Genomic DNA, 25,505 nt, shown 5'->3' with positions numbered 1-25,505 from the left:
CCCGAACAAGAGCATCATCCAAAGACGATCCTCGTTCTTGATTCGTCTGGGCTATTTTCTGAGGGGGTTTGGAACAAGGTGCGATCGAAGCACAGCACAAATATAATAATATCGCATACGATGCTTTAACCACCCTTTTTATAGATGTAGATTGGCGTGCGGCGTATACGCCCCAAGGCGAGCATGCTTCTCAAAACTTTCCATGAAAAGATTTGTCAGTAAAGTGTCCTTGACACAGTACCTTAACAGGCCGAGCATATCTCCGAAGTGATAGTGGAAGCTTCCGTTGTACGATCTTTTGGCTATCCATGCCTGGTGTCGGTGACACTAACTCCCAAAAAGATATCGCTGAATATCAGAGGGAGTGTACTGCTAGGCCGAGCGAGTTGACCGCTCAGCCAGCCTTCTGCCCCTCTAGTGCTCCGTCCGATCGGCCAGAACCTCGCTATTCCTCAGTGTGTGTCTACTCGACCGAAGGTTCGCTTTGCCACTGCCGAGGCCTGCTGCCAGGCCGAGCGGGGTAGTCGCTCGGCCGAAGTCGAACTCTGCCCACATCAAGCTCTGTTGTCTAGCCGAGCGGGGTAGTCGCTCAGCTCAGCTTGTGGGAGCGTTGGTCGTTTGACTTCTCTTCGTAGCGAAGGCGACAGCGGGTCGGAGCCTTCTCCTCGGTCGGGACATGCTTCGCCCGACCAGACGATATCATCTATGTGTTGACCGTCTTGACTTTGACCTCTACTATGATCGTAAGATGAGTCTCTCATTATCACCGCATCAATACTAATTGATTTAATTGATATGACTTCTAATTAAATTGGTCTAGAAGAAAAAAATCAATTTCATAACAAAATATATTAGATTCTAATTTAAATATACTAAATTTAGAAAGAATGGTACCTCATAATTTTTTATACCTATAAAAAAATAAAAGATAATTACATAAATCAATGTGTGCAAAAAAAAAATAAAAAATAAATAAATAAAAAAAAAACAAAAACAAAAACAAAAAAAATTACATAGAGAGGGAATGAGACGAAATGACGAATTTTATTCGAAGGACAGAGAATGGTTCGATAGGAGGAAGTTTTGAACAATTTTTCCTTAAAGTTTTATATAGTTTTTTAACTAAGATTTCTAACCTTTTCAAATTCCATATCTTTTAAAAATTATTTTAAAAAAAATGCAATTTGAATTTCTTTCCTTAATTTATTAATTATTTATTTCTTAAATACCAAAGTCATTTTTAAATACTATGAAGTTAATTTCTATAATTAATTTATATCGTTGTTTATTTCTTAAACATTTGATCTCAACGTCTTCAGCTGTATTTTGGGTAAGTTTAATTTGGAGTAAATTGTAGTTATAGGGCTTATTGTTTCATGTTTTTTAGGATTATTTATTAATGCCGTTAATAAATAAATAAATTATCCATATTTACGAGTTGTTAACCTTAAAATTATTGAGAAGTTCTTTTCAATGTATTTTGACTTTAAATATTCTATTGAAATTTTAAATAAAATTTTGGCTTTTATTGTTTCACGAGTAAGTTATACATGCTAGTCTTGAGGAAACATTAAACACAATTAAATAATCGTTACTCTAACGGTGATATTTTAATTACCTTCAACCAATGCGAGAGTGCATGGTTTGAGTACTATGACATCCACCGAGTCATTCAACTTTGCGCCTTTAACCTGAAAAAGGAAAAATAAAATACAATTAATCATGTATACGAACTCCAATTATTCAACTTTTTAAACTGTTTTTCCATTTTGAAGAAAGATTATCGAAAATTAAGATAAAAAAAACATTGAATCCCAATTCTACTTCATTTATTTATTTATTTAACTCCTCAATCAAGTAACGTAATATAATAAAATTTATAATAAATATAATTAATTAATATTACATTATTAAATTTGGTCAAAGAGTTATATACTATATACATAAAGACGTCAACCCCAGGATGCACTTCTATGATTACTCCATCAGGGTATAAATCGCACTGTTGGAAACAGAAATTATGGGAGAAGAAAAAAGAATTATAGAAGGAAAAATGTGGAAGAGAAGAAATAACTCTATGTGAAAGAGGAGTAGAAGAAAATAAAAAACTTAACTTGTTCATTCATGAAAAAAAGTACATATTTATATACTTATTAGATAAGCACTAATATGTGATAATCATGATATTTTTTTAAAAAAAAAAATTCTATCTCCACGAACTCTTATCAAGATTATCAATTCATCAAGTTCTATCTCTATCCTATCTCTAGTCAAGACTTCCCACCTCACCATTCTATCTCCATAAAATTTTATCAACAAAAAATCAAGTTTAATTTCCAACACCCCCTCTTAAAATTGATTCTGTGACTCCAAGCAAATATCGCATTTTGATGAAGTCTTCAAATTTGAGTGGCTTGGTAAAAATATCAGCAACTTGATCTTGAGACTTTATGTATTCCACTTGCACCTCTTTTCTTGTAATACATTCTCTGATATAGTGAAAGCGCGTATCGATGTGCTTGCTTCTATCATGGAAGACTGGATTTTTTGCTAGTGCTATTGTAGACTTGTTATCAACTCGTATCTTGGTTGCCTCTTCTTGTGGTAAACTTAACTCATTCAATAAATTTCTGAGCCAAACAGCATGACAAACACATGAAGTCGCAGCCACATACTCTGCTTCACAAGTAGAAAGTGTGACAATAGATTGTTTTTTCGACATCCAAGTAAAAGCTGTATCTCCCATAAAGAACACAAATCCTGTAGTGCTCTTTCTATCATCTATATCTCCACCTCAATCACTGTCACTATATCCTTCAAGTTTGAAGTGGTTAGATGTTGAATAAAGTAATCCAAAATCTATCGTACCTTTGATATAGCGCAAAATTCTCTTAGCGATCTTAAGGTGGGTAGTAGTTGGATCTTCCATGTAGCGACTAACAAGTCCAATAGCATAAAGAATATCAGGCCTTGTGCACATCAAGTATCGTAAACTTCCAACCAAACTCTTAAAAAATGTTGGATCAACTTTTTCTTCTTCATCATGCTTTGATAGCTTGACTCCACATTCTACTGGGGTATTTATAGACTTACTGTTATCCATCCTGAACTTCTTTAATATCTCTCTTGCATAACCTACTTGTGAGATGAAGCTTCCATCTTCCCTTTGGTTCACTTCAATGCCCAGATAGTATGCCATGAGCCCAATATCAGTCATTTCAAACTCTTTAGTCATCGCTTCTTTAAATTCTCCAAACATACTTGGATTGCTTCTTATGAAGATCAAGTCATCGACATATAGGCATACAATCAAAACATCTTTATCCTTACTCTGAATGTATAATGCATGTTCATAAGGACATTTGATGAAGCCTTTCTCTTGCAGGTGCTTGTCTATTCGGCTATTCTATGCCCTTGGTGCTTGCTTTAGCCCGTAGAGAGCCTTCTTCAATTTTAGAACTGTCTACTTGTCTTTTAACTTCATAACCTGATGGTTGCTGAATATAGACTTCTTCTTCAAGAACTCTATTTAAAAAAGCAGATTTTATATCCATTTGATGTATTTTCCATTTATTTTGAGCTGCTAAAGCAATGATTAGTCTAATAGTTTCTAATCGAGCAACGGGAGCGAATACCTCATCATAATCAATGGCAGATCTTTGACTGTAGCCTTTTGCCACCAATCTTGCTTTATATCTTTCAATTTCTCCTTTGGCATTCTTCTTTATTTTGTACACCCACTTCACACCAATCGCCTTATGTCCTTTAGGAAGTGTCGTTAACTCCCATGTGTCATTCTTCTCTATCGCCTTGATTTCTTCATCCATTGCATCTTTCCACCTTTTGCTTTTTATAGCTTCTTGGAAATCTATAGGCTCGCAATCCACAAAGAGACAAAATAGAGTAAGATTATCTTGATTTTCAGTTACCTCATAAATTTCCCGTAAACTTCTAAAACGTGGTACTCTTTCACTTGAAGTTGATGCAAATAAATTCTCTTGAGTACTTGATGTTGATGTTACTAGTGGAGTAGTAGGCTCCTCTCTTGTTTGCTCTACCCTTGGTTGCTCCACCCTTAGTTGTTCCACATCTTCTTCTTCAAAGCACGGGAAAAAGTTGTAATCTTCATTTCGAGATTCCCAATTCCATTCTTCTTCTTCATTAAATATGACATCTCGGCTGATGATTGTCTTCTCAGTATCTGGATTGTATAGCTTATACCCTTTTGAGTTAGTATCATAACCAATAAAAATAAACTTCTTACTTTTATCATCCAATTTGCTTCTTGATTGATCAGGCACATGAACGTGAGCTATACTTCCAAAAACTTTTAGATGAGAAATCTCAGGCTTCCTTCCGCTCCATGCTTCTTGTGGTGTCTTGCCCCACACACTCCTTGTTGGTGATCGGTTGGATAAGTATACTGCACATGCAACCGCTTCTGCCCAAAGTTCCTTTGGTAGCCGCTTGCTTTTGAGAATGCTCCTTGCCATGTCAAGGATGGTTCGATTCTTTCTTTCCGCCACTCCATTTTGTTGAGGGGATCTTGGAACTGTCAAGGGTCGTCATATTTCGTTGGCTTCACAAAATTCTTGAAACTGCTTTGAGGTAAATTCTCCTCCTCGATCAGAACACATAGCTTTGACCTCGAGACCGCTCTCCTTTTCTATGGTAGCTTTAAATTTCTTGAATATGCCGAAGGCCTTCGATTTTTGCTTCAAGAAGTATACCCAAGTTTTCCGAGAAAAATCATCTATGAAATAATTACTCTTACCAAGTGAACTTGGCTTTATCGGACCGCAAACATCTGTATGTATAAGTTCAAGAGGCTTTTGAGCTCTTGAACTTGACTCCTTTGGAAAACCTCTTCTAAATTGCTTCCCACGTAGACATGCTTCACATACTTGATCAGGATGTCTGATGTAAGGTAGTCCTCTCACCATCTCCTTCTTTAAAAGCAGTTCTAGTCCTCCGAAATTCAGATGTCCAAATCGAAGATGCCATAGCCAAGTGATGTCTTTGTAACAAGCTTTGAGACAGTTGACGACATCATTTTGAATATTAAGTAAGAACATTCTATTTTTTGACATAGGCACCTTAGCAATTAAGCAACCAATATGATCTTTCAAGATGAGCATACCATCTTTTAGATGAATATCATACCCTTTTGCCAAAAGTTGTCCTAAGCTTAGGATGTTGCTCTTCATATTTGGTACAAAGAAAACATTTGAGATAAATTCATGTTTTCCATTCTTCAAACGGATGAGAATGTTACCTTTGCCTTTTACCTTAATCTTTGATTCATCTCCAAAGGATATATTACCACCAACTGATTCATCAAGCTCTACGAACATGTTTCTTTTCCCACACATATGATTGCTTGCACCAGTGTCGAGATACCAAATTGTATCTTCTTCTCTTTCATTATCTTTATACGCTAGCAGTAGGGTGTCATCTTCTTCTTTCCTTTCTTCCATATAATTGACTCTTTCATATACTTTATTCTTGGGCGATCTACATTCTTTTGCATAATGTCCAAATTTGTCACAATTGTAGCACTTAACTTGAGATTTATCGTACCTCGAGTTTGTATACCCTCTTCCACGTCCTCTTGTTGAATGTTCTCCTCTTTCATTGTTGTTGTTGGAGACCCATCCTTGCTCATTAGGACGACCTCGTCCATATCCACGACCTCTTCCATGTTGACTTCTATTGTTACTGAAGCTTTCATCTTTCTTTGTCGGTTGAAGAGTCGTCTTTAGGAGTTGTTGAGTAATTTCTTCATTTATCTTCTTCTTTTCTTCATGGGCTTGTAATGAACCCAGGAGTTGCTCAATCGTCATGACTTGTAGATCCTTGGTCTCTTCGATGATGGTTGTAATGCTATCAAATTTTGAATCCAATGATCGAAGAATTTTCTCAATAATAGTTACTTCTTCTAGTTTCTCAGCATTTCTCTTTAGTTGATTGGAAATGGTAGAGACTCTGGAAAAATAATCTGATACTAACTCACCTTCTTTCATACGAAGAGCATCAAATTGACTTCTTAATGTCTGAAGTCGTACCTTTTTTACCTTTTCTTCTCCTTGATATGAGACTTGGAGCTTTTCCCATGCTTGCTTGGCTGAAGTAGCACTTGAAATCTTCTCAAAACCATCCTCATCTAAAGTTTGATAAATGAGGAAGAGAGCCTTCTTGTCTCTCTTTCTTAAATCTCTCAGACTGTCTTTTTCAGTTGAAGATAACGTCGAGTCGTCACGAGGCTCAACGTAGCCTTTTTCTATAACTTCCCAAACATCATGAGCTCCAAGAAGCGCCTTCATCTTGATACTCCAATTGTCATAATTACTCGCTTTGAGTACTAGAACTTGGAAGGGAACCATACCTCCATTAGCCATAGCTCTGATACCACTTTGTTGGAAACAGAAATTATGGGAGAAGAAAAAAGAATTATAGAAGGAAAAATGTGGAAGAGGAGAAAAAACTCTATGTGGAAGAGGAGTAGAAGAAAATAGAAAACTCAACTTGTTCATTCATGAAAAAGAAGTACATATTTATAGGCTTATTGGATAAACACTAATATGTGATAATCATGATATTTTTTTTTTAAAATTCTATCTCCACGAACTCTTATCAAGATTATCAATTCATCAAGTTCTATCTCTATCCTATCTCTAGTCAAGACTTGCCACCTCACCATTCTATCTCCATAAAATTTTATCAACAAAAAATCAAGTTTAATTTCCAACACGCACTCCTCTTCATCTCCCATCAAATTGTAGCGTAATGAATCGGAATTGTTGACGAATTGAAGTGTTGTATTGATCAGGGTTGCGATGGTTTGATTTTGTTAGATTCTACCAACAGTAGCAAAGCCGAGAAGGACATGGAGATCAACCTCGTGCTAGAAGGATTCAACATTATCAACGCCTTTAAGGAGAAGTTGGAAGCGGCTTGCAAGAAAGGGCGGAGCCACTTATGGCCTACCCCAGGCTGTAGCCCAAGGGCCGACGCTGACAAGACTTGGAACTGTCAAGTTTTTCAGGGGAAAAAGAAAAAATATTTGAGAAAGCAAGAAAGATAAGCTAGGTAGAACAATGAGAAAGTAGATCAAAGATTTCTTTTTTCCGGTCATCCTACGGGCTATACCTTTTTTGGCTCCACCATTGCTTAGAGGGGAGTTATCTCCTATGTTGATCTCCTTGCTTTCACCGCTAGAGACGCCTTCATTCATGTAACGTTCTTGTGTTGACTCCATTCAATCTTGTTCATCAATTGATCGTTAAGATGATTAATTGAATAGTACGGAGGAATTTACTATGAGGTGCCGTCGAGAAAAAGAGATGGGTGGATCTCTGTTGCCTCCAACGCTGGCATCCTCCCTTCGTTGGACTTCAAGCTCACCACTCTCACTGACCTATTTGTCTCCAAAGGGTTGAGCCAAGCTGAGCTGATCATCCTCTCAGGAGCCCAAATCGTGGGCATTGCTCGTTGCGACACCTTCTCCGAGAGACTAGACTAGACAGTTCTGACGCTAGAGGTGGAGTACGCAATGGCTGGACTCAGTGGGCCTGGTTTGATTGAAAGAACAAGAGCTAAGACTAAAGGTATATTTGATAGTTAAATATTAGAGTTAGAATATAATTAGGTTACATGGAGTTAGCCTTATAATTCATATTATGTAACTTTATTATTTTTATAATTTAGATTATTACATCTTTAAAATGGCACCAATTAATTAATCTTATTATAATATAATCTATATTATCTTATACATTTTAAGCTAATTAACTGGGCCCCGCCAAAACTTCTGATGGGACCGCGTAGCGGAATATCGACCGCAACAAAATCCCTGAGAACTTATTATCGTCATTTTCCACGTTCTAATTCTTTATGAATATTGCAAAAATGTGGCCCACATCAATTTTCGACATCTGATGTCTGTTAATCTTGACAACCAACGTGGTGCACAACTGCACATGAATTTGCAAGCAATATGCTCTGTTAGTAACAGTGCCACTGCTATAGATGAGTAAGCCGGACTTCATTAGTTTTATGAATTCAGTTCATCGGGTTGGCTCAAAATATATAAAAAGCAATTGCTTGTTCAACTATGCCATCTTCTGTCAAACGAATTTTATCAACCATTCATTTTTTTTCCATAATATTGCTAAGAGTTATATTCTCAAATACGGTACCTACATACTTCCAATTAGTTCCTGCCTCTGAATGATCAGTTAAAACAAAAGAAATATGAAAAACAAGAAGAAGAAATACTAATTTATGTGCAACATGATTTTCAAAAAATTGCATTTAATTACCTCGTGGGACAAGGAATAATTGGTGATATGGCAAGCGACGATGTTGACACAGAGCAGCCGCCGCACATCGATGATTTTATCAGTCGATATTCCCTGCAAACAATTTATATACGAGGGATAATTAGATCGATTTGTCTGCATTTATAGAATAAAATTAATATTAATTTTGTCGTTTGATGGCAGCTGAGTAACGATGGATTATTGTCGATCAAACTTTAAAGAGCGGCATTAATGAAACTGTGAAGTGTTCATTTAATTTCATCCTTTCGCAATCCAAAATTAATGAGTGTTCTTGACAGATAATCAATTAAGCCCGGTGGTTATCGGGCACCATAAATAGAAATACCTAGAAAAGAAAATTTCAAATTCGAAAACGAAACAGAGAGAACAAGAAGAAGAAGAAGAAGAAGAGCAATAGAAAGACCTTCAAGACGACATGAGACTCATCTGGAAGATTCACTCGGACGTCCAAAGCCAGAGGAGGAACTGATGGAGAGCAACAAAACCCAGCGCTAGCTTTTGGTCATTGAAAAACGAAATCCAAGGAACAAAGAAAACAAGGATCGAGAAATGGATCGTGCGTTTGCTTACCTTTCTCATCCTTCTTCTTCCGCTCGCCCTTGCCCTTTCCTCGACCTCCCTTGGGCGCCATCAGCACCGACTCCGCGCGCCGCTCCACTCGCTCGCCGCTCCCACTTATCTAGGAATCGCGCACGGTGGCCAATTATTTAGCATAGATTAGTTAATCTCTTCTCGCACGAGCACTAGCGAGTTATCTGGATTTCCAATCAGCGAATGGGGGACGGCGGTCTCAAGTGGAATTAATTAATTAAACTCCATTAGGCGAAGAACTCGGCAACACTCACCGACGGCGAAGATAGAAGCCTCCGATAGCTCTCGAAATGGAATCTAGCAAACCGCCATTGACGAGGAAATGAAGCAGGGGAAGGCAGAGGAAGAGGTGGATGGATAGCAGCAAGCAGGGAGGAATGAGGATAGCGAGAGGGGGGTGATAAGGGAGGAAGGGCGGAGATTTAACGGTCAGATGTAACGTTGGCCGCTAACGGGAGCACATTTACGTATTCGATTATATTCTCACTCAGAGGTTCTACCCGAGATGTACACAGTACGCACGCATTTTCGCACGGCGTCCCGACGTCCACATGGTCGGGTACTCGGGAGAGTATAATGCTACATGGGTACATCATTTCTTGGCCCGAGTTGGAGCCGTTGGATGGTCGATGGAGGGCGGAGAATGGACGCGCGGACAAGTAGTGGGAGCTGCGGTTACCATTTTGATGCTACTGCTGGGCGAGGCGAGGAAAGCGATCTGTTTTCTGGATGGATTTGGGTTAGAGGTAGTCCATTTCAAGGAGAGGATAATGACAGTGGAGGCTTAGCGTCAATGGCCACTCTGGCAGGTGATTCTTAATTTAAATTTTTCTTGAGATGCCATTTAATTATGTATCAATACAGGCTACGTAACCATAAATGTAGGGCTTGAGTATACTTTTAAAAGAATGAAAATGGATCACTCTTGGGTTTAGTTTAGTACTGCGCCAGCTCATGCCAGTGCGGATCGCAGAGGGTGCGGCTAGAGCCTAGAGGCTCTTGGTATAGACAAGGGAACGTATTTTCTTTTGGAATAATTTTTTTTAATTTTTTGTATTTCAATTGTATCTTTTACTCTTTTATGTCTATAGAATTGAATCTCTAGCGTTTAGTAATTGTCACTCGAACCTAACTTCAAAGCGATCCATAAAATCAACCTTAAGAGCATCTTCAATGTAAACTTTATTGAAGATTTGTAAAATTTAAAAATCTCGTTAAAAAAACTTTTATGATTGTATAGATGAGGTTTGAGATTTTTAATTCAAAAACATATTTGAGTTTTCAAATTACTTTTTCTTTTGAAAGTGGAGCCAATAATTAATTTTTTAAATAATTTTAAAAATACATTATTTGATGAGCTAATTATAATGTTTCAATTTATAAATAATTAGTAATAATTAAAATTATATTTTTTTTCTTTTAAAAATAAATATATTTGAGATAAGTTAAAAAAATATACAAATGACTATAATTAAATTAAATTTATAAAATGATTAAGTATTAAATAAAATGGTAAATTATATTAAATTAAAAATTAAAAATTTATTAATTTATTACTTTTTAATTATAAATAAATTAAATTAAAAATTATAATTAATTAAAATATCAAATGAAAACTATATAAAGATATTAAATGAAAAAAAATTATGTGGAGGTTTTTTTAAAATATGAAGAAAATAGTAGATTTGTATTAAAATTGATGTAATATGCATAGAACCATACAACTACATGGAAAGAGAATTATAAAAAAAAAACTCACTTAGAGCTTTAACATTGGAAATTTTTCAATGAATTTTTATAATATTGATGTGACATATTAAAATTCTAAAAAAAACTTATTTAAAATTTTAATAATAAAATAAATAAATAAAACTCTTTCTCCCTTTCATGACGGTCAAGCCCATGGTTCTTCGTACCGCCTCATGAATGTAGGCTGAAGTTATTACGTACTATCTCTTACCTATTGTCGAACGGGTCCGATGATTTAGAGGATGTTGCCCAATGTATAATCTTGAGAGGAGAGCAGCCGATCAATTGTATCCCCGCTTTATCAATCTTGAATCATGTTATATTGCCCTCAGGATAGGGCTAAGTGATTAGTGTATGAGAATTTATATTAGGAGTATAAATAAGTCAAGCAATTCAGTCGAAGCTCGACTCGAGTTCAGAGTTAACTGTTGATCGAGCTCGTTTATAGGATCAGGCTATCATCCCTATGAATAGTCTGCTCAAATGACTGAATATCATTTTTACTCGGACTGCATCAAACTTGAATCCTGTTAAATTCTTAGAGCATTACCATATAGCTATTAAGTTACACAATTATTACTCCGGTGGCAAATCTAAGATGTTGATCTGCTAGGCTGGTCAGCATTTCTAAATTTATTTGATGGCAGATGAGAAGTTTTATTGGGATCGGATTCGTCGTCTTTCTTACCATTAATCGGCCGAAAGGTTGAATATAAGTATAGCTAAATTTTTTGTTAAAAAAAATTAGTTACATAATTATTAAGAGAAACTGAGTTAGTAAGAGAAAAAGAACAAGACACATCTGCATGCTAAAGCATCGACAAAGAATTTAAACTAGTTATAAGTGCAAATTAAAACAAGTTACACTAGTGTTTAACCCTAATCAAGAACAACAACAACGATAACATAATCAAAGAACCATTATTCAATCAAGATTTAAGTTGCAAGGTCGGAGATGGCGTCAGTCGCACACCCCGCGATAACATTATCAGCGCCGCCGCTAAATTCGCTTCCGTACTGTTCCCGCACAAACACGACGGCGCCGTCGCCGCCGCCTCGCCGCCGCCCACGTCATCCTCCACCACTTCCTCATCTTTTTTGTGCTCCACCAACGCAACTCCTAGTCCGGCGGCGGAGCGGAACACAAGCACGTCGATCCACTGCTCAGCCCGGAACGGGTTCTCTCTCACCAGCCGCGAGTAGTCGCGTCCGATGATGCGGTACCCCTTGGCGGAGCTAACGAACCGGAGCGTGAGGTCGTACTCCCGCCCGAGCCTGTCAAGCGCCCTCACCGGCAGCCCGGTGCCCGCCATCGCCTGTGCTAGCTCCTCCACCTGCATCGCGGCCTCCAGCACGGTCCGGTTGAGGAGGTTCTTGGGCAGCAGCAGGCGGTGCTGCCCGGGGTCGATGTCGCTGTCCGTGATCCTCTTCCGCATGACGCGGACGATGAAGGTGGCGCCCACTCCCGCTAGTTTCGCGCGCAGGCCGCGGGAACTCGGCGACGCTAACGGACTCTGGCAAAGCTTGACGTCGCCGACGGCGGAGCAGGAACAGGGAGGGACACCCGCTTCGCCTCTCCTATCGACGGCGGCGGTCGCATCGGGCTCTTGAGGCCGGGGCGCCCTGACGCGTTTAGGCTTCTTCTTTCTCTGCGTGCTCTCCGGCAGTGGTTCTTCTTCGCGGGTACTCCTCTGGCGGCCCGAATTCTCGGAGATCGACGACATGATCACGGCGCGCGAGAGAACGAAATCAACACTAACATAAATAGGAATTCAATTTGTTGCGATAATTTTGGAAACTGATCAGGTTTAAATGGTCAAGCGAATTAGTAAAAAAAAAATTATAAAAATTTCTATAAAATCTAGTTACGAAGCTTTCTTTAAAATTTCTTAACTAATTTAGTCGATGAACTATCAGTTGTATAGGATTTCTTTCCTAAATTGTTAGAGGTAAAGACAACGACGACGTCAATTGCCATTAATGTACCATGAAAAAGTCTTTTGAAACAGAAAATTGAAATTAGTGATTTATTTAGTTGTTGTGATATTGAGAATTTTTCTGATTCAAATAAATAAATATTTTTTAGATTGATAATTCGATATTAATAAAACATTAGCAAATCTAATGATATCCCGTGGCAATAGGGTATTGGTCGATATCCTCTGAAAGACTAAAAAAATCATTCTTTTTATTAGGGTATTAAATGTAATGATCATTTAATAGAGAGAGGAGGCTTAAGAGGGATCAACACTATCTAATAATAATAAAAAATAACAATTTAAATATTTTAAAATATATTTAAAATATATTTATTTAATATGTATTAATTTTAAGATGATTGAATGTACCGTGAAATATATAAATAATAAGTATTAATGTTAAAAGGAATATGGACGAAAAAGATTTATTATTATAACAAATATGTGACAGTAAATCTTATACCTTTAGATGAGATGATAAATTTTATAATGGGTTAATATTATGGATATTCTAATTACTACGAGGTCCTTTAAACCGTGTTTGTTTAAGAGACTATAGCTTTCAAATTTATCTGTGTTGTTGGAATTTAATTAAATAATAAAACTCAATACAAATATAAATAATTATAATAAATTTACTTTCTTTTTATAAAAATAAGATCAAGGTTTAATTTGTAGCTACTTTAATAATGAAGAAAATCGTATGTATTATTAATTTTGTCCAACTTAATTGGTGGATACATGTCTGATCATGTCTAAAATCGGTAAAGATAATAAGTTGGGGATAGGATTTTAAAGTTGATATGATGAAGACTCCACATAATCCTACAACATAAAAGCATCAGTGTCGGGCCGAGAAGAGGTTCTCGGTGTTGACCCTATGACGTTCAAGCCAATTTATGGGCAGAAGCAAAGCGAAGAACTGTAGCTAAAGCGTGTAGAAAATGAAGTTGCACATACCTCTCCTTGTAGATGAGAACCTCCTTTTATAGTGTTACGTTGTGTCCGTGCATGTATCCAAAAGTATAGACACATTTTCCTAGGTGTCATGGGAAAAGATAAATCAAAAAGTGTCCTTAACACTATTCCTTAAACAACCATGTAATTCTCTGATGTGATAGTCTAGAAGGTTTTAAAGCACGATTACCTGTTGGACATGTCCTGCTATTGGCAACACAAACTCCTAAAAGGATATGATAAGATTTTTAGTGGGGACATGCGCAACCAACCGAAGTCCGCTTGACTGGGCAGCCTCCGCTCGATAGTGTCCTTAAGGTCTGTCGACTCATCTCTTTCCTTGCTTCCTGACCGTCATCGATTATCCCCCTTTGACCGGACATGGAGCCCGGTCGGACTTGTCTCCTAAGATGGTACCATCCGCTCAGCAGTAATCGATCCGCCCAGCCGTACCTAGTCCACTCAGCCATACCTAGTCCGCTCGGCCTACTTGAATACCTCACTTCACTTTGTCTTCCACGTCAGCCAATCTTCCTTACTTTGACCTATCTTTGATGAGACCTCTCATCATCACCGGATAAATCCGATTGGAGAGAGCCTGACTTACTTGTCTCCTAAGCTAGTACCACCGGCTCAGCAGTACCCGATCCGCTCGGTCATACCCAGTTTGCTCGGTCGTACCCAGTCTGCTCGGTTGTACCCACTCTGCTCGGCCATACTCGGTCCGCTCGGTCGACTTGGATACCCCACTTGACTTTGTCTTCCACGTCAGCCGATCTTCCTTACTTTGACCTATCTTTGGTGGGACCCCTCATCATTATAGAATCACAAGCCTCCCCCTCAAGTATAGTAGAAGGAGGCTGCAAGTTCGACTGACTGGACAGTTGATGTGGTCCGAAACTCCTTCTTCCAATAAGGATGTCCTAGGGCTTATAACGACCACTCGACTACTGATGGCAAAGACATTCGATTTTGTAGCGGCCATTCGATTTTGTCATGTGCGACACTTAGCTAATTTTCTAACTTCTTGCTGAGCTCTACTTTCAACTGTAGTGCTTTCTGATTACTGCTGATGTCACTATAGTTTCTAGAGAATCATTCAAATCTCCACCTATTAATGCAGAGTACACTCAGTCATGCCCTGTAATCATGCTTTCTGCCTCATCATTAATGCCATCTGTGATGGAATGCCACGTGTCATCTCTGCCTGCCGTTGCATGCGTGATGTACAGATGACTATTTGGGTTTGATGTGACCGCTGTCTTTTTGAATTCAACAGTCGTGATGAACTCCCATTTTCCCAAAGCCCTTGATCGAACGGCTCAGAACGACCTCTCTCCAGGTTTTTAAGCCATCAACTTTTTCTCCTCCCCTCACCATCTTCATCGCACTCACCGTCATCCTCTCTTCTTCTTCACCGACAATTTTCTTTGCAATAAGCCTCTCTTTCTTTCTTTCTTTCTTTCTTTCTTCGAATCCTTGATCTTCCTCCCCCTCTGTTCTTCATGGCTAAATCTCCTCATCCTCCCCCGACCGTCCTCGGGCTCTGGTACGCTTCTACCACCTCTAAATTCAATGATGACGAGGTTGACCAGATGCAGTTAACTTATCGTTTCCTTGAGGGTTATCAGATTGTCATTCCCTCTGCTTATGACCGACCTTATTTGCCTCCAGATGACTTTTTGCCCTTTTTAAAGGATTAATTTTTTGCCGGCCTGCACTGTTGGTGCAGGTTGCACTGATAATTGAGTTTTGATGTATGATAAATAGGTTAAAGTTAGATGTGTTGTTTGTGTAACAGTTCTACCAAATGTGCAGGAGTTGATTAGTCTGAATAACCTAATACTAGGCTAAAATCCAACTAAGTCCACGGGACCCGATAGCTGGTGTGAAGACTAGATAGGTCCGCGGGACCCGATATCTGATGAAAAGTCTGGTTGGATCCACGGGACCTGACAACCGGCTAAAGTCCAGTTGGGTCTGCAGGACCTGACACTGGTAGAAATACCTGGTGGGTCAAAGATAAGTCAAGTGACTACAGTTGGTAAGTGGAGGTAAACAACTGGAGGAGAGATCTAGTGAGGACGTGTTCTCGGTTGAGAGAACTGTAGGCGTCGGTCCAACTTAGATCCATTTGGGAAACGTAAGTTGAGACCTTGACTAGATCCTGGTCTCGGGAAAATAGGATCTAATTACTACTCCTATCTTATTATGTTGTACTAACTTTATTTTGTAGAATAAACGTATTTTTATTTGCCCGGACTAACTTTTTTTTGACAGGAAGGAGAATTGTGAAAAAGGGGAGTTCAGGTGCCCAGAGCTGGTCCGGGTGCCCGGACCAGTGTAGCCCGAGCGGGTGCCGCAGGCACCTGGGTGGTTCGGGTGCCTAGAGCTAATCCAAGCACCCAAACCAAAAAAGTTATGTCGAATCTGAGTTAGAGCGCAACGAGTGGTTGAACCCACATCAATGGTCTAGACGTCCGGAATAGGCCTATATAAGGGCCTTCGACCAACTGCTTCAGGATATCATCTGCTTCGACTTTCCTTCCTCTGCACTTCTTCAAAAAGGTTCCGATGACGCTATAACGCTCCACCGACAACCGGACATCAAGCTTTATTTAGTTTTCTTTGTTGTCGGTAATCTTTCATATATAGTTCTTGTGCTTCATTACTGTATCTTTTCGAACTATTAGTGAATTTCCCAACGAAAGCACTCGATGAGTGTGAGTCTTGGAGTATAAGTCATCGCAGGCTCCGAACCAAGTAAAACCATCTGTGTTAGCATTTGTTTTTTTTGTCTCTATTATTTTTCGCTACATAATTCGTTTTAACTCTCGATTTTCAAAAAGCGCTATTCACCCCTAGTGTATTTACGGTCCTACATGCGCTTTCCTATTCACCCCTATTTTTCCGAAGTTTATAGGTATTTTCATATCTCTCTACACTAGTCGGAACCTAACTCCTTTAGGCTACTGTGTAGGGTAGTCGTACTATTTCAGCTGCACGGGATTCCCTTAGTTCCTCGAGTCTTTCATTATTTTTACTACCCTAAGCTATCTAAGCCGGATACCTTTCTATTTCAAGCCTAAGTGGACACTATTTATTTTGATAAAATGAATTTCTCCAACAAGCACTTGGATTGAGCTAGATTCTGTACCTTCTCAGCATTTGGCAAGTCTCCTCAATATCTACACAGAGATCAATGGCTCGGAGGGATTTTATCAAAACATCATTGACATATACCTTCATGTTTCTGCTGATCTGCCTTTGGAACAACTTATTTATTAGCCTCTGGTAAGTGACTTTAGCGTTCTTCAGTCCGAACGACATCACATTGTAGTAGAAGGTTCCATCAGCAGTTATGAAGCTAACCTTTTCTTGATCTTCTCTAGTGAGTGACACCTAGTGGTAGCCCTGGTATGCATCCAGCATGTAAATCAGCTCGCAACTCACCGTCGAGTCCACCATCTGATCAATGCACAACAACAGGTAATAGTCCTTCGGGTAAGCCTTGTTCAAATCTCGGAAGTCAATGCAGACCCGTCATTTATTGCCCGACTTGGAGACTAGCAGCACATTAGCTAGCCAGCTCGAGAATTGTACTTTGCGTATGTGGCCGGCCTCCAGCAGCGTTTCTACTTTTGTTGGATGATCTAATTTTACTTCGAACTGAAGTCTCTTTTCTTTTCTTTCATCGTTCGGGCGTCTGGTCGGACGTGTAGTTCGTGTTATGCTATGGTTGGTGAAATTCCTGGGAGCTTGTGTGTCGCCCATACGAATACATCATGATTTTGACTAAGATAGGCAAATAACTCCCTCTTCTTTTCAGCAGTCAGGTGGTGGCTATCAAAGTAGTAGCCTCCAACCGACTAGGATGAACTTGAACCTCCTCCTTTACGTCGTAGACTAGTGCAGGAGGCTCCTCCAAGATTACATTTACCTCCAGCCGTCAGGTCTTCTGTTGGTGCAGGTTGCATTAATGGTCTAACTTAGGTTTTGATGAATGGCAAGCAAGTTAAGTTAGATTTTGTTGTAATCTAACTGTTGGATCGAGACCACGCTAGAGGGGGGGGGGGGTGAATAGCGTTCGTGGCTATTTCTTTCGATTCGTAAAACAAACGAGTAAAAACGCAGCGGAATAAAGAAATAACAAACACAGAGAGACAGGAAGATTTACTTCGTTCGGAGCCTAAAGCGACTCCTACTCGAAGGCCCGCGATCCTTGATCGCTTTCCGTGGGCAACAACTATAAGCACGATAAAACTATTACAGATTAACTACAATTTAAAGCAGTAAACAGATTATACCGACAACAAAAGACTAAATCGAAGCTCCGGGTTGTCGGGGTGTCGTTGCAGCACTTTCTGGATCGAGTCGTTAGCAGCTTGTCGCAGGGAGATTACTTAGATTCTTGTCTTTTTTTGAAGCTGCACCTTGACCCTTCTTTTATATGATGTTCCGGGCGCCTGGATCCCTTCCGGGCGCCTGGAGTGTGACGTGGCCAGCCAACCAGGATGCTGCACGTGTCAACTTCGCGCAGGGGATAAACTTTGGTCCCGGGCGCCCGGACCTGTTCCGGGCGCCCGGACCTCCGGGCGCTCGGATCCATCCCGGGCGCCCGGACAGCCTTTTTCCAGCAGGATCCTCACCTGCAAACAAAGGTTAGTCCGAGCAAAATCCCCTGCAAGACAGTGTTAGAATAAGACAAAACATCGTAAAGAAGAATTGACAGTCTTCGGACTGTCCGAGTCTGACTTCGGATTTCCAACCGGAAATCCTAGGTCGACCCGACGCCTACTGTTCCCTCTACGGGGAGTCCACTCAGGAGATTTACCTGTTGCCAGTCGATCCTCCAGATCGACTGGACTTTTGCTCAGCACTTGATGCTTCCGGACTTTCTGTTGGACATCCGCTTCCCGGCTAGTCCAGACTTTCACCTGGTTCGCGACACTAGGACTTTCCACCTAGGGTTACCACCCCCTAGGACTTTTGCCTGAAGCTATCGACCTGCCAAGACTTTCCGCATAGGGTTACCGCCCCTTATGACCTAGGATTACCACCCCCTAGGGTTTTTCCCTTTGCCTAACCGCAGCTAGGACTTTCCTGAAATACTCATTCAACCATGTTAGATTACAACAACCCTTAACTTTGAATCCTTTGCCATTATCAAAATTCAGGTTCGATCGTCGGATGCTTCCCGCACCAACACTAACCACTTGATTAAGTGTGCAGGAAAACTTTAGATAGGTCAATGGGCTGACCGGATATCTGACAGAAAATCCAGCTAGGTCAACGGGCTGACCGGATAGCTAGTACAAAGTCCAATTGGTCGACAGGCTGACCAGATATCTGGCCAGAAGTCTGGCTAGGTCAATGGGCCAACCGGATAACTAGTATGAAGTTTAGACAGGTTGACGGGCTGACCGGATGTCTAGCAATCTGTTAAGTTAAGGTAAGTTATGGAGGAAAGTGACTAAGTGAGGACGACCCCAGTTGAGGGGACAGTAGACGTCGATCCAGTTTAGGTCCATTTGAAATCCCTAAACTGAGACCTTGACTAGTTTATAATCCTAGGAGCATAGAAACTCATTACTACTCTTTATTGTTAAATTATTATTGTACTTGTTTTACAGGTTATTTGGACTAACATTATTTTGCAGGTCAAAGGAGCTAATTTACCTTCAGATAAACAGTGCTGAAGGCATCTTCAAGCAGTGAAGGCGCCTTCGTACTGTTCATAGAAGGCACATTCCATGGCTATGGAAGGCGCCTTCTGCAGGATAAATTTTGGCTGAAGTCGTGGATAAGAGCCAGACTGTTCAGGATCAGATTTGCCTCATTGGAGGCACCTTCCATGGCTATGGAAGGCACCTTCCATGGCTATGGAAGGCACCTTCCATGCCTTTTATAAGGCTGTCTCGCGAAGGCATTAAAACACGACTCACATATAAGCTTCTACGCGTCTGATTGATATTCCGACTACTCCGGCCTACTACTGTGACTCTGCTATGACGCTGTTGCGCCCGACTACTGCCAAGGAATCGACCAACACTGAGCCTAAGTTGACAATCTTCGAAGGAGTTGAGTAACGAGCTGTAATTTGTGTACTTAACTATTTGCAATAGGATAACTGTAGGGTGCTACACTTGTTCCGTCTTTTTGTGTCCTTGATTCCTATTTCCGGAGGTACTGAAAAAAGTATTTTAGTGGATTACCCATCGATAGGTTTGCGGAACCTGGGTCTTGGAGTAGGAGTCGCTAAAGGCTCCGAACTAAGTAAAATCGCTGGAGTTTTCTTGTGTTATTATTTTTAATTTTCCTACTTTGATTTTAAAATCACGTGCGACCCGATCCAACAAGTGGTATCAAAGCAGGTTGTGCTTTGATTTGGTGCAACCACTAATCGAGCTGGGGGAATCACTTTCAAATTTCTTTGCATTCTATTTGAATTAGTAATTTTTTTGTTCGGTTTTAATTTGAGATTGGTGTAATACCTCTCAAATTTTTCTATATTTTTATTTTTATATATCTCAAACTCTGCTAATCCAAGACCAAGTCTTGGTACATTCTTTAGTTTATCTTTTCAGCACTCAAATGACACAACTTGAAGGGTACAACACCATTTGTTCTCCCCTATTCAACGATGATGATTTCTCGTACTGGAAGAAGCGGATGGAGGTATACCTGAAGACCGACTTCGACCAGTGGTTCAGCATCACCAGAGGCTACAAGACTCCCGTCGACACCGCCAGAATTCCAATGAACCCAAAACATTGGAATCTGAAATGAAGAAGAAGGCTTAAATCGACTTCAAGGCTCTCAACACACTCCAGTGCAGGCTAACGAAGGAAGAACTGAACCGCATCGGCCCACACAAAAATACAAAGGAGCTATGGGAAAAACTTATAGAATTGCACGAGGAAACTAATGATACGAAGGTAACAAAAAGGGATCTTTATTTAAATAAATTATTTAACATAAAAATATACGAAGGAGAATCTACGAGTCAACTACATGTGAGGATAAAAGACATCCTCAACAAACTTCACACCGCCGGCCACCAGATAGAGAACCGTGACTTAATAAGGTATGCCTTAAAAGCGTTTCCTCGAAATGCACTGCGAGCATCCATCATGGATGTCTATAAAATTTCAAAGAACCTCTCTAAATTAAAACTAGATGAATTATTTTGTGAACTTGAACTCCATGAACAAACTAACTCAAAGTAGGTCGAGAAAGATGTTGCTTTTCTTGCAGGACCCTCAAAAGAAGCTAAACATAAGAATGAACCAGAATCAGAAGTTAAGTCTGACCAAGACTCAGAGGATGAAGAATACATGGTGAACTCAGTAAGAAATATGTTCACCAGGAGAAAGAAGAATTTCAGCAAAAAGGATCTGCAGAAGATCAACTCTACCACTAACTCTAACAATAAGAATGTGACCTACTTTTGGTGTAACAAGAAGGGGCACTACAAGACCGACTGTCCAAATCTGAAGAAGAAGAAGGTCCTCAAAGAGACGTGGGACGAATCATCCGGAGATGAATCAGACGACAGAGAATCAAAGTACTCCAACTACATCGCGCTGATGGCTTAGAAATAGAATCGGAGAACGAATCGGAAGATGGGTCCGAACCCGAATCAAGCCACGAGTTCGTACTCGTTTCCAAAGGTTTTGATGAGGTATATTTTCATTTAAGTAAAAGATTTTTCAAAATTATTGCATGCTTAAATAAGAAATTAACTAACTCTGAAAATTGCATAAATGAACTAACAAGAGAAAATAATAAACTTAATAAACAATTAAAATCAAGTTCAACAACTGAATCAATTCAAGCTGAAATTCTAACTCAAATTGCAAAACTTGAGGAGAATAATCTCAGACTGAAAAATGAAATAATTAAACTAAAAGAATTATCACAAAAATTTACAACTAGATCCAAGTATCTCGACATGATACTTGGGTTATAAAGAGCTGTGTACAACAAGTCCGGACTCGAATACAAGTCCAGCTTAACCAACAAATCCTTTATATCATTAGTTAATCAAAATAAGACCCAAACTAATGCTTGGGTTCCAAAAGCGTATCTAACCACACAAGTAGGAATCAACCAATATTATGTACCAAAAAATGAGATCCACTACATAAAATCAAATCCAAACAAAACATTAAATTCAAACCAAAATAAATCTGCAAAACTAAATTCTAAAATTAAAAACAAAATAAAATCAAACAAATTTAATTACCATCAAGTCCACTATAATTACAAAAGTAATCGACACAAATCCAAAATTTAAAAATCAAGCTTAATAATTCAGGGGGAGGCTCCAAATTAGTTGGCACCTCCAAAATAATAACTTACCTGGCAGGATAATTAGGACTAGTTAAAATAGGGACAACGGTTTAACTTGACAAAAGTACTGGTGAAGTTTTGGATGATAGTAGGTTAGGGAAACCTTGTCTATGCATGTTTAAAAAGATATGGCTTCGACCTGGTGCATTTGACTTAGTGAAACTAACTAAAGCTACCCCTTATGGATCCTAACTAGTTAGACCAAGGTTTTGTACTAAGTTCAGTGGATATGACTATTTAGAAAACTTCGAAGGCATGATTACTCTAATGTTGTCTAGGTGACTCACCATAGCCCAGAAGTTTATTCAAAGAATGTTTATTTGTTGAACCTAAAGCTAAACCTGAATCTAACATAAAGTTAAAATCAAACCCTGACATTAAACTTAACTCATCTCACAAAATTATAGAATTCCCTGATTGAAAATGTAGATCAGGTGAGATAGCTAAGGAATTTAAAATTTAAAATTAAATTCAAAATAAAATTTAAACTTAAAATTAAAAATTAAAATTAAATTTAAACATAAAATTTAAACTTAAAAATTTATACTTAAAACTTAAAATTAAAAATTAAAAATTAAAAATTAAAAATTTAAAATTAAATTTAAACTTAAAATTCAAACTTAAAATTAAAAATTAAATTTAAACTTAAAACTAAAAATTAAATTTAACTTGAAAATTTAAACTTAAATCTAATGATGTATAGGTGACTCACCATAGCCGAGAAGTTTATTCAAAAAATACCTATTTGTTGAACCCAAAGCTAAATCTGAATCTAACACAAAATTAAATCAAACCCTGAAATTAAACTTAACTCATCTCACAAAATTATAGGATTCCCTGATTGAAAATATAGATCAGGTGAGATGGATAAGGAATTTAAAATTTAAAATTAAATTTAAAATAAAATTTACACTTAAAAATTTAAACTTTAAAATTAAAATTAAATTTAAATTTAAACCTAAAATTTAAACTTAAAAATTTAAACTTAAAAAATTTAAACTTAAAACTTAAAATTAAAAATAAAATTTAAACTTAAAACTTAAAATTTAAAATTTAAAATTAAATTTAATCTTAAAAATTAAATTTAAACTTAAAATTTTAAACGTAAAACTTTTTATTTAAACTTGAAAATTTAAACATAAAATTTAAAATTAAATTCAAAATTAAAATTGGAAATTAAATTTAAATTAAAAATTTTAATGAAAACTAAAAATTAAATTAAAAATTAAACTTAAAATTCAAAATTTAAAACTTAAATTAAAATTAAAATTAAAATTAAAATTAAATTTAAAACTAAAATTAAAAATTTTAATTAACATTAAAAAGTTAAAGGCGCCTCCCGAAGGTACCTCTGACACCATCGGAGGCGCCCTCAAGAGAGACGGGAAAAATCCCACCTAAGCGGTGGAAGGCGCCTTCAGCCGCTTGAAGGCGGCCTCCATAACCTATGGAAGACGCCTTCCATTAAGCTTGAAGGCGCCTTCAAACAGTATTTTTCAAGCGAACAGAACATCTTCTGTTCACGATCTCGGACGTGACAAGGCGCCTTCCAGCCACGATTTCTCAACGTTTTCATCCCCAACACCTCAAAATGCCTCCTAGGTATAACCTCAACTTAGTTTATCTTGTCAATCTTTAGGTCTTATGTATTTTTCCTTGTCAATTTATGTTTATATGCTTATATAAAATTAGGAAAAGACGACATGCTACTCTTAGACCTAGCAATACTCCATTTACTGATGCTAGATTCCCTACTGAACAGCTTATGTTGTCTTTTTCACATTATATATATGTTGCTTTGAAATCTAAGTACCTAAGTAGAACATTTTTTACTCAATATTTCACCCCTATCACATAGATTATTGAGCACTACCAGTTAGATAAACTGGTTTATTGTAGTCATGTAGTAAATCTCGATTTATGTGCTCAATTTTATAACAACTTAGAAAAGATAGATGACTTGACCTACTTCACCAGAGTTGGTGGAAAGGACTTTCACTTTTCCTCCACGTTATTATATGATAGTTTAGGACTTAAAAGATCTGCATGCACATTTTTGTGCTATCCTGGTAGGGATCTGTCATTTGACGAGCCCTACCCCATATTACATTAGATACTATCTATATGTATTTTTTTTTAGGAGGAGAGACTACCTACAGTCACTGACTTTAGGTCACTCTCCCTTAGAGTCCAGGACTATATCCTATATCGAGTCCTGACCACATGTATTTTGCCGATCACATCTCACAACATTGCGATGATGTGACCCTCTCACTCCTTTTTGTATGCTCTTTGTCAGCGCCTAGATATTGACATTGCATTACATGTGTTTCATAATGTCATACATGCATCCAGTCTCGTCACTAGGAATCAAGTTCATATGTCTGATTGTCACATTTTGACATACATATTTTCGACCATAGGAGTAGATATGGCCCAGGGCACGTCTAGTTCCCTTAGTGCATGACGAGTTTGGTCAGCGTCAGATAGCCTTAGTGCATATAAACATTACTGCTCAGGGGCTTCTAGCCTGGAGAGGTGGGTCGTAGCCAGCCATACCAGTTGAGGTCGAGGATGACTTTCCACCTATTCCAGCCGAGGGAGAGGAGTGGCTAGAGTTTACAGTTGAGAAGATATTTGGGTATCTTTTGACTTTGACCCAGCCCTCGACCTTGACCCAGCCCTCGACTTCTTTATCGCGCAGCTTTAGCAATCAATCTCGGATGGATTCAGCACACTCCGAGGGGAGATGACAACTGAATTTACTTCTCTCTGAGATGACATGACCACCAAATTTGACCATATTTTTAAGGCTTTGCGTGCTCCTGAGCGACCCCTACCACCTGCTGACGATGATCAAACCTGATCATGTTACAAACACTATTATACATTGAATATTACTTGACTTACTATTTTTAGTCAATTTTTTTCAGTCTGTTTGTTAAAATTAGGAATGTGTTTCATAGACTAGGACCAATATTTTCAAAATTACTTTCAAATAACTTACAAATTCTAGGGTAAAATTTATTTTCCTAGATTTTTTTTTAAATTTCCTTATTTTTTGAATTTTTAAAATCAATTTTAGCCTTAGCCTAGATCAAATCCATAAAAAACATGTTCCTATAGATCTAGAATTTAAGCATCTCACCAATACATTAGGGTTATCTTGTTTCTGTATTGCCAACCTTAGAAATGGGTGATATGCATAAGCAAATTGCTTGGACTTAAGATGCTTATATCAGTACATCAACATAAGTCTGGGCGTTCAATACCAAACTAACAATAATCAGGTTAAGTAATTCAGTTTAGTTAAACACTAACTGGATAAAGACTTAACTCGACTAACCAAGTGAACCCTTCTATATTCTAATAGTTAGTTAGTAATTAACGGTTAGACAGTTAAGGACAATTTATAGTTGATTAAATTATTTTAAAATAATCTCAGGTTCAGGGGGAGGATTGATTTTTAATTTTTTCTAAAAATTATTTTAAATCACACTTACACTTTTCATAAAACCATTTTTGAAAAATT

The 25,505-nt window shown here is 38.3% G+C and overlaps 1 protein-coding gene across 1 annotated transcript in view; it reads right to left on the bottom strand.

Moving 5' to 3' along the window:
* LOC122022499 (protein TSS-like) overlaps positions 1-9,336 on the bottom strand; it is a 43,274-nt gene extending 33,938 nt beyond the window's left edge. Inside the window, exons 1-5 of the mRNA XM_042580521.1 lie at positions 9,188-9,336; positions 8,913-9,021; positions 8,746-8,807; positions 8,322-8,414; positions 1,619-1,691 (exon numbers count right to left, since the gene is read on the bottom strand). Of these exons, the coding sequence (XP_042436455.1) occupies positions 1,619-1,691; positions 8,322-8,414; positions 8,746-8,807; positions 8,913-8,973 (289 nt within the window). The 5' untranslated portion in view covers positions 8,974-9,021; positions 9,188-9,336. The remainder of the gene's footprint in view (positions 1-1,618; positions 1,692-8,321; positions 8,415-8,745; positions 8,808-8,912; positions 9,022-9,187) is intronic.
* Positions 9,337-25,505: the final 16,169 nt, after the last annotated feature.

The sequence above is a fragment of the Zingiber officinale genome, chromosome 9B, assembly GCF_018446385.1.
Source record: "Zingiber officinale cultivar Zhangliang chromosome 9B, Zo_v1.1, whole genome shotgun sequence".
In the NCBI taxonomy this organism is placed as follows: domain Eukaryota; kingdom Viridiplantae; phylum Streptophyta; class Magnoliopsida; order Zingiberales; family Zingiberaceae; genus Zingiber; species Zingiber officinale.
This window is presented reverse-complemented; position numbering and strand designations above follow the sequence as displayed.